At 39.1% G+C, this 18,044-nt stretch overlaps 1 protein-coding gene across 2 annotated transcripts in view; it reads right to left on the bottom strand.

Moving 5' to 3' along the window:
- Positions 1-514: 514 nt before the first annotated feature.
- Positions 515-18,044, bottom strand: part of LOC119721877 (protein DENND6A-like) — a 31,970-nt gene continuing 14,440 nt past the window's right edge. The window contains exons 3-16 of one of the 2 annotated variants that reach the window (XM_038191813.1): positions 17,091-17,133; positions 16,495-16,604; positions 15,245-15,325; positions 14,844-14,949; positions 13,688-13,833; positions 12,382-12,498; positions 9,094-9,251; positions 8,243-8,337; positions 6,950-7,083; positions 5,495-5,638; positions 4,153-4,262; positions 2,851-3,028; positions 2,304-2,405; positions 515-2,084 (exon numbers count right to left, since the gene is read on the bottom strand). In XM_038191813.1, coding sequence (XP_038047741.1) covers positions 2,064-2,084; positions 2,304-2,405; positions 2,851-3,028; positions 4,153-4,262; positions 5,495-5,638; positions 6,950-7,083; positions 8,243-8,337; positions 9,094-9,251; positions 12,382-12,498; positions 13,688-13,833; positions 14,844-14,949; positions 15,245-15,325; positions 16,495-16,604; positions 17,091-17,133 — 1,545 coding nt within the window. In that variant the 3' untranslated portion in view covers positions 515-2,063. Of the gene's footprint in view, positions 2,406-2,850; positions 3,029-4,152; positions 4,263-5,494; positions 5,639-6,949; positions 7,084-8,242; positions 8,338-9,093; positions 9,252-12,381; positions 12,499-13,687; positions 13,834-14,843; positions 14,950-15,244; positions 15,326-16,494; positions 16,605-17,090; positions 17,134-18,044 lie in introns of both variants that reach the window. The other variant, XM_038191812.1, reaches the window with a different exon arrangement.

The raw sequence follows: 18,044 nt of genomic DNA, 5'->3' as shown, positions 1-18,044 counted from the left end.
TGCGGCGACGCGTTATTTATTAATTTTTTTACCTGTTTTTTTTGCTTCAAATGTCGGCTGATGACTGCAAAGGTGCCCGACTAAACTTAGTGCAAATATTATGGGAGTCCAGAGGCCACATAAAGCTTATTCTCGATCATAACCCAATCTAAAAACACGTTAAAATTGTGCAGCAGCAGGATTCCAGTCAAACCAGTGAGTTTGGCGGTTTTGAGACGTCATCTTTCATTGAAAAAAAAACCTTTTCATTTTGCCGACGCGCATGGCTACGGCGACGCGCGCGCATACCAGAAACCGGAGACTTTTTTTTTTGGCCTTAACAACTCAATTCTCACTTAACTGTTTGAGTGCGGAATTAAACTAGTTTTGATTATTCAGACTTATCCATGTTAAACCAAGACATCCGTTCAAAAGACGTCTATTATTAAGATTTTTTACAGTTAAAAAGTTACTTTAAACAATCCTGTTGTACATGTACAATTTATATGCCTCATACCTGCTCCATGAAAATGAATTAAGGGCATTATTTGACGTTTGTCAATTTTTAATAGAATCAGAATGAGCCACTGTTTGACACCCAATACGTCCATCAGTGTTTGTGAATAAACCTATGGAAAACTGGAGAAATAGTTTAGCAATTGGGAAATGCATGTACATGTAAAATTGTATTCCCTTTTATGAGTTAAACGTTGTTTGTAAAAAGTCAACAGTTGTACCTGCCAATGGCTTTTGGATTCAGTAGGAAATTAAAACAACATAAAATGTAATGCAAGTGCTATTGGTTACTGATTGTATTTAATTTATGAACATTGATAGTTTTTTTGGGGGTTAGGGGTCATTCCCTCTTTCATCACTCCCCCCCCCCCAAGTCCTTCAAAAGTCACTCCCATTGGTTCATAGCACACTTCTGCTGAATTCATTGATTCTCATTGGCTGTTCAACACAGCTAACTGTCCAATCGTGACCTTGTTACTAAAAATAAATTGCATCTTTCATCATGTTCCTTTCGGCTTATTCATGAGCAAGTTAATTTGAGGACCACTGGTCGACTTGCGGTTGATTTGTGACGTAACTTACGCCTGTGCACTAAATAGCAACATGCGAAAGTGAGTCAACACGTCGTCATCAAACGTCTTGTTCCTGGCTCCCTACTGTGCATTGCGAGTGTCTGGCTATTGTATACAATACAGCGACCTCAAAGGACAGGTCCCAAATAGTCAACTTCATGTAAAGTCGACAATGATGGGTGCAAGCAAAGATCGTCAAACTATGGTTATTCATACATGTAGTTTTGGCTGGGGATCACGTGAGTAGAGTTGTGTTTTGGTTCTCTCCTGTGCCATGAGGGTTTTTCTCCGGGCCCTCCGGTTTTCCTCCCTCCGGCAAAATCGAACACTTTCTGTCTCGGGCTGTGCTCCGTGGTCATATATGGGTCGATGTGGCCGGCAGCCATAGGCACCCTTACGTGCCAGAAGCCCAACCACGTTGTAGCCGCGTCCTTCGCAATTCAGCATCCCAGCTGCCAGTAAGGATGATTAGCCTCCCAAATTATTATTATTATTATTTACATGAATCACCAATGCATTTTTATCTCGGTTGTTTAAGTCCAGTTTGAATTACCCACAATGCTTTGCATTTCTCAACATTCTGCACACATACAGGAAGTTGATTAACCTTTATGAACAGAACTGCGTGAGACCAGAATGACCCAAGTGCTTACTGATCAGCACTAGTACATTCCTATTGGCTGTCACTCAGCATAGCCGCTTTCCTATTGGCTCTTGAGCACTGACTGGCTCCCATTGGTGCATTCCTATTGGCTATCACTCAGCATAGCTGCTTTCCTATTGGCTCTTGAGCACTGACTGGCTCCCATTGGTGCATTCCTATTGGCTATCACTCAGCATAGCTGCTTTTCCATTAGCTCTTGAGCACTGACTGGCTCCCATTGGTGCAATCCTATTGGCTATCACTCAGCATAGCTGCTTTTCCATTAGCTCTTGAGCACTGACTGGCTCCCATTGGTGCATTCCTATTGGCTATCACTCAGCATAGCTGCTTTCCTATTGGCTCTTGAGCACTGACTGGCTCCCATTGCTGCATTCCTATTGGTTATCACTCAGCATAGCTGCTTTCCTATTGGTTCTTGAGCACTGACTGGCTCCCATTGGTGCAATCCTATTGGCTATCACTCAGCATAGCTGCTTTTCCATTGGCTCTTGAGCACTGACTGGCTTCCATTGCTGCATTCCTATTGGCTATCACTCAGCATAGCTGCTTTCCTATTGGCTCTTGAGCACTGCCTGTAAGTCGGACGGTAACGTCGTAATGATGGCTTCAATATGCTTGGTTAGTCTCTGCTCCAGTTCAGGTTTTACTTGGAGATTCTGATCCAGAATGTCAGCCTTTGAAAACCAAAAAGAGAAAAATAATTGATAAAGTACAAAAAAGGAACAAACCATCTTTTTTAATTTCTCGTGTTTTATTCTTACATTTGAATATTTGAATAGCTTTGACCATGAAGCTTCAATTGTCAAAAATCCAAAGCAGCTAACTCACTTTGCTTTTCACAGCCCTTCCCAAAAATTGTTCATAATTTTTGCATTGTACAGCCTCGACAGTGATATATCTCTACATAAAATAAACATCTTCGACCACATCCCCTAGTACTGTTTTGGCTTTAAAAATCCTAAATCCCAAATTTGGACACTGCGCAGACAACTGTCACCCAATAACACATTCTTTGCACTATAACAAAAGTGAGACATCAAACCCTGTTTAATGCAACAATGACTCAGCTTCATCCATCAAATCACCCGAGGATGGAGAATAAGATTTTGACCAACTCACCATTTTTTCCCTGAGTTTGAGTACCAGGTCAACGACCTGTACTTCTTGTTTGTCACTGACCCACTGCAGCAGGTCAGCATTGCACAGCGCCTCCAGGTGCAAGACAGACAACTTGTGGTTGACCTCCAACTGACGCTGCCAGAACCAACCCTCAAAGTTCTTGCTGCTAAAGAACTTCCTGCCAGTGGGAAAAAGAAAAAAAATGGTTTCTGAAGAATTCTCATTTCTGGACAACATTTGTATAAAAAAAAACCTCAGTTGGTAATTAAACTCACGGATTCAAAGGAAGCAATGTAGTTGCAAAGAATGAATAAAACAAAAGTTTGGAAGAACACTTGTACTCAAATCTCCAAGGATGTCTACAAATGTGGGATGTGTGGTCAGACTCATAATGACTCTAATCAATGACCAGACTTGAGTCTGACTTGAGTCACAAGTTTAGGTGACTCGGCTCACTGGAGTCATTACATACAAATGCCCTGACTCGACTTGAATCAAAGGCTCATCAACACTTGGTTCATACTTTTGCTTACTACTAACAAGCTGCAACTCCACACCAAGTACAGTGAGCTGGCTTGCAAATTTGCAAGGCACACGCAATTCTATTTCATAACATTCGTACAAGTCTTCAGAGGGTTTGCATTCCTTTCCACGTAACAGGTATGCGGATCACACAATACATTCAAAGTATGTGTTCATATTCAAATGGGCCGGTAGGCAAGGCCCATATATAAGCCCAGGTAGAAAGGCACAAGCCATCTTTTCTGTGTGCACTGCATTGCGAACTGATCACTGATCGATGGACTCCTTGGCTTTTGATTCAGATTTTCAGCAATCTGGCAGAGCCATTGCTAGTGAAAAAGACAGCTTAGAAGCTAAGCTTCAAGCAAAGTGGGATATTAAAAACCGTACAAACCATGCTGTTGATTTGATTCATTGCCAGCAAACGACAAAACTCGAATTTAATCAAAGGCTCCTTAAAAACGTGGAACACAATTGTGCAAGCTGCAACTTTACATCAAGTTTACATGAAAGCTGGTTTGTACTTGCAAGGCACATGCAATCATACATCACACAACTGGATCATTACAGAAAATTGAAAACATCATTCAAATCTAAACAGCATGGCGCTAAAATGTCAGTGGCGCAAGTTGACAAGCAATAACACTCGATTTGACATGACCTTGTTAACCTAAGGACTCAACTCAAGACACTGCCTTAGAATGACTTGACTCGAAATATAAGAATCAGTGACTTGTTACACTCTGTGTGGTAGGACATTTGATTTGACATTGGTCTTACTTGTAGAGGCCTATCCAGTCTCCCTTGAGTCCGGAGGTCAGCTGGGGGCCTGAATGTTCCAACGTCTTCAAGAATGCCTCAGTATCAAAAGGCTTTAACCTTGGAGGATGCTGCAGAACAGAAGAATCAGAATATGTACAGTGTCATGGAAAATGCTGGAATTACTTCCAGTTTACCTTTCTTTAAGATAAATCTGTACACAGATTTGCACTGGTTTTTCTAACAAGATAATTGAAAGGTTCGAGTTCTTTGCTTCTTTATATAAAAACAAAAATCTTTAACAACCTTAAATCTTAAAGTGCAAAGTACAGCATTTGACACAAACGTTTTTGTTTTACTATGGGCTCCTTGCACAAGTACCCCATCAACGGCCAGAAAAGGAGAGTTGGGGGTGACCTAGACTGGTTCCCGTAGACTGGTTCCCGATCCATCCACTGCATATTTCTAATGTATCCAAAGTTATTGGAGGAGGGGATTAGTCTCAGAGACTAAGTTGAATTCTAACGTATTCGCGCGCCAAAGATGCCTGACACTCGTGCGAAGACGCGATTCCTAATGGCTTTTGCACAATCAGGAAGTTGTGCGTACTTCACGTGCGAACCAGTAGCACAGTACGCGCACGCTGTGTGTCCTGTCCACGAAGCTCTAAAAAAAAGGTAAAAATACGCCCTCTTTTGATGCCGCCAGGAGCCCATACTTCTGAATACCCTTATTAGACTGGAACTCTTTCTTGACATGGCCCATAATGTTTGTACACCAAAATCCCTTGTGGACTTAGGCTTAGGTCCTATGTGTCATTGTTATCACAGGTAAAGCAATGTTCCAAGTCCTAAGATGTAAAGGGTATTCAGATGAATTACCAATGCATGTTTTACGCCCTACCCGCAAGAACCAGTGCGTGTACAAACACTGCCTTGTGGGGTACCGGAACAATGGGAATGCCCACCGACTTGTGGGGTACCGTTTTGGTACCCTACAAGTTTTTTACGAAATATATGGATTTTACTCAAACACTAGGAATTTCCAAGGTGGGTTGATCTGTCGCAAATGGAAGAGTTTTAGAAAAGGGATATTATGTCCGAATTTCAGCCCAGGAAATTAACTATGGTTAAAATAAGAGCATTTTGACATAAGTGTGCGACGTTGCAAAATGTTAGTACACGAGAACAAAGGAAGTACCCCACTTCTATGCCTATGTAAACGTGGGTGTGCACATGCGGTGTGTCCTGCCATGTTTGCAGAGAGTCATAAAGCACTATCTACTGTCCAGACCATTGGAAAGCACTCTTTCTGCCTATATACTAAAAGCCTGTAACTTGATGTTTCTGACCGTTCTCTGTACCTTCCAGGGTGAGATATTTCTCTGTAGTGGCATCAGGCTGGCTACGTATCTCTCCAGTGGAATCATGAAGCTTTGCGTTAGTTCCAGCAAGTGTCTTCTCAGCATGGCATCCTGTACTTCCTGTGGTCGTTTGGTTTGTACGCCCTAGACCCAACAGGAGGAAAAAATTATTTTCAATGATGATATTTCTGGTTTTCAGAAAAAAGAAAATGTTCACATTACTCATAGTGGTTTCCTAACTCATAGTGGTTTTCTATCCAATGAAAGCCGTACAGGGTGTATCAAAATAAAGGTAATGGTGTAATATAAAAAACTTATGAACTTGACTTCTGTCAAAGTGGCTTCATCTTAAAGGGTAGTTCATTAGCTTTTCATTGAGATCGTATTTGTGTCACTTCAGTCACGGATGACAAAGCACCACTGATTTCAAATAAAGGACAATAAACCCCTGTTTCCAAGCTTGCTGAATAAGTTGTGAGTTAAGCTGTCAGCTGTGGATTGAGATGTCACAAAAAAGTTCGCAGACACAGTGGATTATTTGTTGAATGATGGAGAGAGGAAGACATCTTGAAAGTGTTTGAGTATATATGGAATATCATGTTTCATGATTAAATCAATCATTTCAAAGACATTATGTTTGAACTCATTGCCTATTGCAAGAATGTACTTAAAACACAGCTTGGGCTATGCCACTGCAAGCTGTCTAAACGATTCTGAAATGATTGCTGGTTTGTGATGAAAAACAAAATCTTTGGAAGGATTAATTGTTCACTGAAGAGATGCAAGTGAATAAAGAGATACAAATAAGACATCGATGAAAAGCTAATGAACTACCCTTTAAGATGGAGCCACTTTGACAGTGTTCCAGTTCATAATCTTTACAAATTAACCCATTACTTTTGGACTATCTCTATTTTGATACACCTTGTATAATTCCAAGGGAGCTGAGATGGTCTTTGGAAAATTTTCATTCGCCCAATGAACAGGGGTACTAAGACTGCTGTACCACACAGTGAGAATCTGTTATAAATCCATCTTGTTAGAATTATTATTTGTATGACATGTTTTCCATTACTGTATCATGAAGTTCAATTTGTTTCAAATTCTTGCAGGACTGTTGACGCATTGTCATTTTTTTAATGTTGAGATGAGAACATTTTATGTATTCTGTTTATCAACTTTTCCATCATTATGTCACCAAGCTCCATTTGCTTCAAATTCTTCTCCAATCATCTCGTCTATCCTCTGTAAAATGTCAAAAATTCCTTTTGCTTCACATTGCATGTAATTTTGTAATTCGATTGATGTCTAATATCTTGATGGTTGTTGAAGTCAAACAAGTTCAATCAATACACGCTCTTAATAGCCCCATATCAACCAAATCAAATGTGTCTCATGACAAATGACGATATGGTGAAACGTCTGTCATTTCATTGTTCAAGTGTCAATGATTACCTTTGCTAATCTCTTAATAATTGTCTTATCCTTGTTCAGGAAGGGTTTGTATTGTGTATACAGCCCCGGCTTGGATTCCAGTGTCTTCAAACTGCCTGGCTTCTTTGGTTTTAACATCTTAGAATTGGACTTGTCTGAAAATGGACAAACAATAGGGAATTAGCCAAAAATGCATTGGGAAAGTACAAAATTATTACATATAGACAAATCTTTTGCTACACTATAGCAGTAGTTTTTGCCAACTAGTGGTTGGCAAGTATGGGTTGGCATCACTGCAAAACAAAGACATGACTTGCAAAGGTGTAAACTACTGTGTAATGTCTTCAATTACAAATATATATAGCACAACCAATGATGCTGCCAAAAATGAATGAGATTCTTTCTTCTGAAGTACACAAGTGTAAACATGGTAAATGGGCCCTCTTTGGGCAAAAACAAAAATTTGTCAACCACCATTGAAATACATGCACTGATGGCTGCCCACAAAAATAGCACTCTCAGAAAAGTCTAGAAAACATCGCACATGTCGCCTTTTTTTGCGGTCGATCCCTATATGTTTTGTGTTCTTTAAAAAAGAAAGTTGATTGATGTGCATTTTTAAACAATGACCTAAATTGAACCCTAGATGACCTTTGACCTCCAATTTCGGAAGATTTGTCATGAACCCCCACCCAAGGATCACTCCATCCAAGTTACGTTAAAATCCATCAAATTCTGTTATCAAAGAAACATTTGAAGCACATTTGAACAATGCTTTCAATGACCTTTGACCTCAGTAATCCAATCAATATTGGTGTCTTCCCACCCAAGGGTCACTGCATTCAAGTTTCATCAAAATCCATGAAAGCATGTAGAAGTTACACATTTTCGTCAAAAACTTCACCTCAATTTTAACAAACGGTCATACAGAGCTATGGACGTTCCAGCGGATGGGAGTTCTGGTGTACGAGCATTGTTGTCCTTTATCCCTTTTCTAAAGATTTCTCTTGTGGGGTACCGTTGCCTTTGTACAAGTTACCCACAGGTAGCTCTGGTGTGTTCGGTCATACAGAATTTAGGACTGTTAAGTGTCCCCCAAAACTTTGTTTAGGCGACACAAAAATGGCACTTTCAGAAAAGTCTAGAAAATGATCAAGGAGAAGACAGCTGAAAATGATACAAACTCCAGATAAAAGGAGAAAGGACCGAGCAAAAGAGAGACATGAAAAAGACACCCTAGGAGTAGGAAGCAGACATACTTGTTAGCTTTTAATAGCCTGGTAGTTTTGTTCAATCGGCTTTGCTGATACTTACCCGTGTTTACTGGCTCCCCTATCCTGATAACATGAGGCCAATGTTGTAACGTCTTGGCAAAGAATGGATTAGTTACACCGAGTATAACCGAGGGACTGGAAACACAACAACAAATAGCAAAGTATGTTTGTAATGCAGCTATGACAAAGACAGTTTGTACATTGCAATTCATGATGACACAATATCTGGTATCTGTCATCAACAAACAGCACAGAAGATGGCAATAAGCCTCTGTACTGGTGACGTCTTACTTTGTTTACTTGGGTGCTTTTCAATTAAGCTAGGAAACCTTCGCTACCATCAAGCTCCCATACGAAAGCACACATGTAAACAAACTGTGACGTCATCAGTACAGCGGCTTATGCACACATACTTTTGGCTACTTTTGGCAAGGTATGCATAGATATAACATGGACTTGATGAGCTCTTTACAGTCACACAAATAATAATAAAGAACAGCAGTATTATACAACTGCTTGCACTTTTTTATTTAACTGCCTAACCATTTCAAAGAGAAGTTAATGCACGAATGGCAAAGTTGACCAAAGACAGAACAATTGTTTGAATTGTGCAGCAGAAATATTTCAGACTTGAAACAAGGATTGCATGAATCATTTGAGTTAGGGTAAAAAATGCCTACTGTCAGACCGGAACACTTTTCGGAGAAAAAAGTGAACCTTGATGAACCGACCTGAACCCAAATGTGACTGTTGACTTGCAGCACTAACTGAAGTTGAGAGTGAACACTTTCATTCGTACCCCTATGAGGTTTAATTTCTAAGTTTCGTTCCAACAAACCCACTAAGGCCATGTAACTTCAGTCAGCAAAAACTTGCATGTAAGGTACTTACGGAGCTTGAGTTCTTGTCGTATATTCCTTGAACTCACTATCGTGTATTGTGAAGTATGGCCGGAAGTCAGACATGTAGCGGAGTGGTGAGATGGTGTGGACCAATGCATGAATGGTGTCTGAACAGATGGACGGTGAGGGCGCCATCACCACGACGGGCTGTGAAACCAAAGAATAGGAAATAGCCTCAAAACAAATTAAAAAAACTAAATTGCACTATTTATTTTTTAACCTCGGCCTTAACGGTATGTTCAATTGGGTAGCAAGAATTTTTTCAAGGGAAGGAGAGTTAGGGTTTATCCAAATATTTCTGGACATTTCTGCCCAGTTTAGGCCGCGGAAAATACAAAAAGCCAAGGGGGAAGGAAATGCCTGTGCAGGCGCACACAGATTAAAAATCCACATACAACCGTATTCATGTATATATGTGTCATGAACCTTGGTTGTTATTTTCATTGGATTGGTAAGAGCAACATGCTGTCCATACTAAGGATGTGAATCTACGTTTAATTTGATAAACGTTTAGCAAAATTTTCCCGTAGCGTTTTAACATTTAAACGTTTAGTCAACACTTCAAAAAGACTGCCGCCTGTGTCCCAGTATAATGTGCCATAACTGCGGTCACATTTAAATACACTTGTATCAGGGGTGTGAGTGACCACTGATAAAAATTGCTGAAAACAGCTGAAAAATGTGTAAAAAAGCTGAATTTTGGGGATCTCCTATACTTTTGTACACACCAAGTGAGGGAAAAAGCCCGAAAAAAGCTGAAATCCAAAACCAAAAAAGCTGAAATCAGCTTAAAAGCTGAGATTTCACACCTCTGTTGTATACACTTTAACCACCTTTTTTTCCCCATGTTCTTTTGAAGTCTGCAGGCTAAATAAATTAAGAAGAAAAGAATCGTCTGCATTCTGCAAGTGTTGTTGAATCAAATGAACATACATGTACACTCAAGAAATGTCAAGGCCTGAGGAAGATCGTTTATTTATATTTTTTAAGCCCCAATTTTCTTTAAAAAAAAACCCAAACCTTTTATTTAACGGAATGCAAACTGCATCCAAATTCCAAAATATGAAAAACTTTGCCTGCACAAATTTCCCAAAAGCGGCAGCATTCTTGAGCTGCTAGTTATCTACAGGCTGCTAGTTATCTGCAGGCTGCCAGAAAAATAGTCACATATGATTTCTTGCTACGCAACCGGCAGTCCCAGCCCAGGCATCACAGGGGAGCCTCCTAGCAACATTATTTCTAGGCAACCTGAAGTTGCGCTTGGTGGAAGGAACGTCATATTCATGAAAGCAGACGGACCCGTGATGAAAGCAACCAATGGCGTATTTATTTGCCGGGAACCGGCTCATTTCATTGGCTGAAATACTATCATCACTGTTTATCATCTAAGAATCTTCCAATTACTGGCGGCAAGTCATCAAAGGATTTAAAGTTCGATGGCCTACAGCTGAACCCAACCGCATATACTTTGTAACAACGAGAGCCGCATTGTATCAATTTGAACAATGCCGCTGTCAATCATTCTCTGGAAGGGCTTTTTCGGAGCTGGATTTTATTTGGGCATTTTTTTTTTCAAAGGCCCCGGGAAAAGTTTATACGAAAAGTGAGGGAAACTGAAATAAACATGGAATTTCACCCCTGTAAAGGCCTGTATCGTGTACATGTACATGAATAAATGATACATAAATGTATTTCTTTTTTTGTTGTTGGTTTTTATTTCGGGGGGTTGATATTCCAAATAATTAATTGAATGCACGTCTTTTTTAAAACTGGACTAAAGAACAGTAAGGCCAGTATTGCTTGTCCAGATTTTATTCTAAACCAACTTGACAGGGGCCTTTTTTTGACGACTGCGTTACCAGTACTTGCCGTTGGGGAAAATGTTAACTGACAAGAATTTTAAAAAAGTGCCCTTAATACCAATGGGTCTGTATTTTACGTCCTACATGCATCATTTGGTCGTCACTCCTCAGGCAACCAAATTTAAATGTTAAAACAAATAATAAATATCCAACAATTTTATTTTTCGATGTAATTTTTATAAACAGGAAGGTTTTTCTGCCAATGATAGCAAAATCAAGCGGGAGGGGTGCACTTTTGCGTAAAACGAGCAAATAATCTACGTTGACATCGCTCTTTAAAAAAACGCAAATTCCTTCCTATAATAGATCCCGTAATATGCCACCGGCCCTCAGCTCCCGCCCTAAGATCCAAAAAAAAGTTTTTATTTTACCCCCGCCAACACCAAACACATTCTGGATCATCGTCATCGATTTCCTTGTCACGGAAGCGGCAGTAACTTTAAGGGAGCGGCGGACTTTACAGCACTTGGGGGGAAAAAATAATCCCAATGCATCAAAATACATCGTTTTAAATAACGCCTTCACTTGAGTAGTTTACGGGGGAGCAGGGTAAACTTTTTTTCCTCGCCGGTTTTAAAATCATTATGAAAGTGCTAGCCATTGGTTTGATTTCTGCACACACCAAGAGAAAAATACAGAAAAAAGACAGATTCGGAATTGTTTTAAAATTCGGTATTTTAATCAGAATAACCTCAGGAGAGGCGACGTCCCCGCCCGGCATCGATCTCGGCCCAGCGGCGTATTGAAAAAATCAAACACAACCAACTGTATACACTGTGTATCAATTTGACACAAAACAGTTGCTGATCATGGAACAATGTATTAATAAACCTTCTTGGAACGTGATCAACTATAAAATGCGTTTCTAATTCTTTATTAGTTAAACAAAATAAACATCGTAGATTCTTTGTAAATAAAGCTGGAGGTTAGATTGCGCAAAATACAAGGTCCCATTTTTGAAATTTGAACTCCGTTTAAACGTTTGGGAAAATTTCGAAACGGATTTGATTTTTTTTTTCGTTTACACGTGTAAACGTCACATCCTTAGTCCATACACAAACTGGCATTAGGAAACTGTGCCATTTTGTTTGTGCACTACATTGTAGTTAGGCCAATTTGGACAGAATATTACTGTCTAAAGAACCAGTGTAATACTAAATTTTCTTATAAAATGAAAGAGTCAGTGGATTTATGGCTAGAATAAGGCAACAATTTTCTTGAAATTAGTACACAGACAAAGAAAAAATAGCAACTGCAGTGAAACATTTTTTTAAGACATCAAAATTGGTTTTGTACCAAGTCTTTTATCAGTCTAGACAAAGCACGCAACTAGACTACATCTAAATTTCAAATATCAGGAAGCACAAGAACAATTAATCACAAAGTACAAATTGCAACAGTAAAGACTAACATACCTCTCCAGTTAGCACCAGCTCCCATATAAGTTGTATGTGTGGCAAGACTGGTTGAAGACAACGAAAAGGCTCCACTTCGTGAACTGATGGCACAATAGTTGGATGGGAACCACCGTGCTGTAATACAGGCACACAAAAAGCCTGGTTCATACATTTGTACTTCAAATGAGCATGGGGCAACCAAGCAGTTACCACACAGGAGATATTTTTCCCACAGTGCATCATGGAAACAAGTTCACATCAATTTGCAGACATTGCAAGTAGCATTTATGTATTCATTTACATCATAATCCAAACACAGTGGTTATGATTTTCCTTATCCCTAACCTCCCCAACTCCATCAAAATCCATCCCCCCATTTTCATGATTTTGGTGGATTTTGGGGGACTTGGTCCTACAGGCCTGGTGTGACTAAATATTGATGGAGTATGATGGACTTGGGCCTCGAGGCCTAAAGCACAGCATGCATTGGTCCAGTACTTAGTAAAATACAGTTGGGAGTTAGGGTTAAGCATATGAATTAAGTTGTATTTTCATCAATTTCCTTGTTGTAATACATAAAGGAGGTAATCCCTATATTGTTTCTGTCTTGAGATGGAAAATAGTTTGATACTATCATGCTTCAATTAGGCCAAAAAAAAAAGTCTCTGGTATGGAGCTTGCCCAAAAAGTGCTGCGGCGACGCGGCTTTTTTTTTTATTATTTGATTTTTTTTGCCTCAAATGTCGGCTGATGACTGCAAATGGTGCCCGACTAAACTTAGTGCAAATATATGGGATTCCAGAGAGGCCACATAAAGCTTATTCTCATAACCCCATCCCAAAACACGTTAAAATTGTGCAGCAGGATTCCAGTCAAACCAGTGAGTTTGGCGGTTTTGAGACATCATCTTTCATTGAAAAAAAAAACTTTTTCATTTTGCCGACGCGCATGGCTATGACGACGCGCGCGCATACCAGAAACCAGAGACTTTTTTTTTTGCCCTAGCGTTGATTGTGTTTGTGTGGTACTGCATTTTGGAAACGACAGAGAGAAGTTAAATATATGACAACATATGTAGGAAGTCAACAAATTGAAAAGTGGTTTCTATGATGGCAAATACTTTGTCAACTGTTTCTGATGGAACAGTTTACAAAAGTGACAAAATTGACAATTTTTGTACGCATTCAAATTGAAATTAGTTAAAGATGACATTCAAATCACAGAAGTGCCTTCACTCAGCTTTTACACGAAGGCCTGACACTGCCTTGAACTGTTCCAGAGCTCAGCCAACACAGATGTATAATCGTGATTCTATCATACCTACCTCAGGCGTTGTCTTGACAGCCGCTGATATGGAGCCTGGTTTGTCTTGCTTTGTAGGTATTCTGATTTGTAATACACTACCCATGATTGGTAAGTGTAAGAGCTGGCCTGGCATCGGCGATGGCCATTGGTCAATATCATGGCAAGCTGGAATAGATAAAACATGTGATTGGCTGATTATATTCATTTATTTATTATTATGCAAATGATCAGAATAGCCAACGAAAGTCTTTGTTCATACATGTATTTCTAATGGGGCCCCTCAGTAGAAGATGAGGACACTCCGGAACGATATTCCAAGGAAAACACCTGTAGGGACTGAAAATCCAATCCACATATTGGCCCAGGTGGGATTTGAACCCGGGTCACAGCGATGGAAGGCGAAGAAAGCACTGCTTTGTTAACCTGATCCCCTTTCATGTTGGCATAGCGCTACCACTAGAGTATATAACTACACCACACAGTTAAAGCTATAGTCCATCATTTGTAATTTGTGCATTTTGTTCGTTTGAAGCAACAAAAGTGTTAAAAATCTAAAGAAGGGTGCTGAACAACTAACCTGATTAAGTTTCAGCTCAGCTTCAGCTGTATATTTTGAGATAAACAGCATTCTAGGATCTCGATTTCAAATCAAAAGTTGCTGAATCATGTTTTGAATTGGGCCTGAATTCAGCATCCGAGACACGTTCTCACTGAGCCGTTTGCAGCTACGCGATGTCGCGCAGCGATCCGACGAATTATAGCAGCCGCTCGCGAGTGTGCGTCGTGCCAACGCTTCGCCGAATAAAAAAACGAACTACTTACAAAAATTTCCAACGGTGCGTCAGGCCTTCTTTCGTTGATTTCTTCAAAATGACAGCTTGCCAGAGAGAATAATTTCACAGGGAGTTTAGTCCCCTTACTATCTTTCAACCAAGTATGTTTGTCAACAATAATTACGTCAGTTACTTTTTGGATAGCTGCAAATGATGGACTATAGCTTTAATGATTGGTAAGTGTCAAGTGTACACACTGCCTCAATACATACAGGTACATATCTCACTCAAGATAGCATCAGTGAATGGATAGTTTGTCAATTTTCTAAAGATTTCTGACACTACACGAAAGTTCATTTTTGGCAGAGCTCTAACCAAAAACTAAGCTGCATCTGTACATACCAGCTTCTGCCGATGGTTCACCGTACTCAAAATATCCAGGTGCAATAATGCTGGCAAGACGTGTGAAGAGAGTGATGTAGGGAACCTTGGAAAGCACTACCAGTGACTGCAAACGAAGAGTTGTTAAAAAAACGAACACTGGGCTGAGTTAAATTTATAAGTAAATTTGATATAAAAATTGTGATTATGCATTGAGTTCCTAAACTCTTTTTGTTTGTACAATTTTACTCAGTGTTTTTTGTTTATTTTGAGAAATACGAAATAATTAAACAGTTGAGAATTTAGCCAACATTCTCCCTGGCAGTTGCCACTCTGTACAAATATGCTGACTAACCATATGTAAGGAATTAAGTTTCTATGTCAAGGTGTAAGATTTCATGAAGCTACACGGGAAAACTTACTTTTTGGAAGTAACCTCTCCGGGAAGATTTGTCTTTGATTTGTCGGAAGTACACAAAGCCGTAGTAATGTCCACTGTCACTCTAAGCATACAAAATCAAAAAACAAACAACTATGTTAAAAAAAAATCATTTAACTGTGTTACACTACTATGTGTAGCAAATCTTTATTTGGTGTTGTTTGTCAATCAAAATATCGATGCACCATGCTCAAGTATTCCGATGTGCAGTCACATGGCCAGTCTTATTTAATCGATAGAGGGCACACAAGCTGCAACTGGGCCAGCAGTAGCGATCAGACTTACTCAAAAGCCAGGGTTTTATTGCAGTTACGGGCTGGAGAATGATCACAATGTGAAAAGACAAAGTGCGTTGGGCAGAAATGACTCGTGAAAAAGTTTCGCGATTTTTTTTATGCTTCTTTGTGACTCAATGGTGACTATTTGGCAGCGGTTTTGTTATGGACTGGCTGAACAAAAGTATGAGATAAGCAGAGATACCGGTGCAGGCATTTCAATTTACGGGGGTATTCATGTACATTATATCCTATTCTCTTGACAGGAATGGAGTACATGTAATACTTCAAGATTAATGGAAATTCGAGTTATCGAATTTGAGTTAAAGGGAGTATACAACATTTGCAGTTTTTACGAAATACCTTACTAAGATGTTGGTAAATGACAGTCTAAAGCATCCTGTAAAATTATGGCACCTGGTGTGAAGTCATTTTCAAGAAAATTGTATTTTTGTATAGATTTCCAATGGTGGTCGGCCGACTACCGTTGGAAAAACGTAACTATTTTTCAACTACTGCTTCAAATTTACAATTTTTTTTTTAGTCAAAATTTTGTTTGCTATTGGTTACATGTTCATGAACGGGTGCAGGCCAGCTAGACTTGTTCCCTTACCTTACAATTTTTCGGCATTTCTAAATTGATCCATTTTATCTTTAGTGGAGTCAGGGAACCTGACTACTTGAGCATTTTGGTTTTCTCGGTTTTTCCTGCATTTTCGAACACAAAACTTCAAACATGTCAGTGTAACAATATTTGATCTATTATACTAACCCCTCAAATAGTTCATTTCTGAAAATTACAGCAAAAGCCAATGATGTACATTCCCTTTTACATGTAAAACAAAAGTTTACTGTACATGCAAAAGGTAGGCCTACGAAATTGTTTTCATCATTTGTATTGTAGCATCCTTCTCTATGCATTAATCCCTGCCAAGGCTGCTTGTCTACATGTATGTACCTGCAATGCCACTGGGCTGTTCCTATCATACACTTTTCTGTTGTTGTAGGAGTGAGATCTGCCGTGGCACTGTCGGATGCGGAAGTTGAACTGTGTGTCTCCCATACACCCTGTATAATAGATAACATAAATAACATAGGAGAAATAAAGAAAATGACCTGTTCACCTTCAAAACTCAATGTAGGTGTCAGAGCAAGCAGAAAAGAAAATTAACCACATTTTACATACGGTATTGCTGAAAGAGATTGATTCAACAGACCCACATGTAAACTATGTATGACTGCAAGAATAATGTTACCATACCTTTAGTTTGGATTTTTCTAATGGAAATAAGTTCTTGGGTGCCATGATGTTATTTTTTGAGGAGTTAATTTTTTTTATTTTAATTTTTTTTGGGGGGGGGGGGACATTAATTAATAATTAATATTTTTTAATTGTAAATTGTGGCATTGTAGCATTTTTATTATTAAAGAAACCAAAATAAATATAACTGTGGTTAAAACAACACTAGGAAGAAATGCACGACATTGATGTCATAAAAAATACAAATGTACATGTAAATCTTGACTTAAACAATAAAACAACATTTGACTTACCGGAGTTGGAGTCAGGGAATGATAGGTAGCATATATTCATTTTCTGTTCAAGAAGCAAAGAAAACACGGATGTTAAGCATCAATGCACGAGTGCTGTATCTTTGCTGACCTTATTGCCAGAGGCATGCGTTTCTTCATCTTGTAATCTGCTCTAAGTTATGGATCTTAAATCTATAATTCTTCTGCATCTATGAGATTCTCACGATTCATTCATGATTAGTTCATTACACTTTCTTTGCACATTGTATTCCATTATCTCAAGTGGCTTTTGTAGTTAGCCTAGTTTTATAAAACGGACAATTCCTTTTCTCTACAAAACTATAAAACTGCTTTCATATTGAATGTGCACTCAACCAGAAAAATGTTTCCCATTTTTATTTTAAAACAAATTTAATAACATACATTTGTAAGATGCCACTTTCTATACTGCCGTATAGACAGAAAATGCTGATATGCAATACTGCTTTACTAGTATGGCTGAATGAAGGTTAAAGAGGGTTATGAGGCAGATAATGAATGCACTTCGTCACAGCAAGTAAGAACTTTTAGAAGACACGGTGAGCATAATGATTAAGACAAGTCTTACAGTATCTCTTTGCTTTTGAAAATTCTAATTAAAATAGGCTGACAATATTTGTCATCTTGAATTCCTTTTCCTGCTTTTGGGAATTTTCACAAAGGAAAAACAGAAAAGACCAGATTTTTAAGCTCTGACAGGAGCTTCTACATGTACAAGGAGCAGTCGGTCGGTCGGTCTGTCTCCCCGGAAAGTTGACCAAAAGTATGGCGTTCCATATGTCATGTATACATACACGTCGCATTTCTCGGCTCTGTTGCTAGGGATCATTTTGATCGATTTCATTTTTAGCTTGTTAGAGAGCATTTTGATCGATTTCATTTTTAGCTTTGGCATGGATCACTGATCGATTTCATGCAAGACCGTCATGCAAGACT

The sequence above is a fragment of the Patiria miniata genome, unplaced genomic scaffold (genome assembly GCF_015706575.1).
Source record: "Patiria miniata isolate m_02_andy unplaced genomic scaffold, ASM1570657v1 HiC_scaffold_14, whole genome shotgun sequence".
Taxonomy (NCBI): Eukaryota; Metazoa; Echinodermata; class Asteroidea; order Valvatida; family Asterinidae; genus Patiria; species Patiria miniata.
This window is presented reverse-complemented; position numbering and strand designations above follow the sequence as displayed.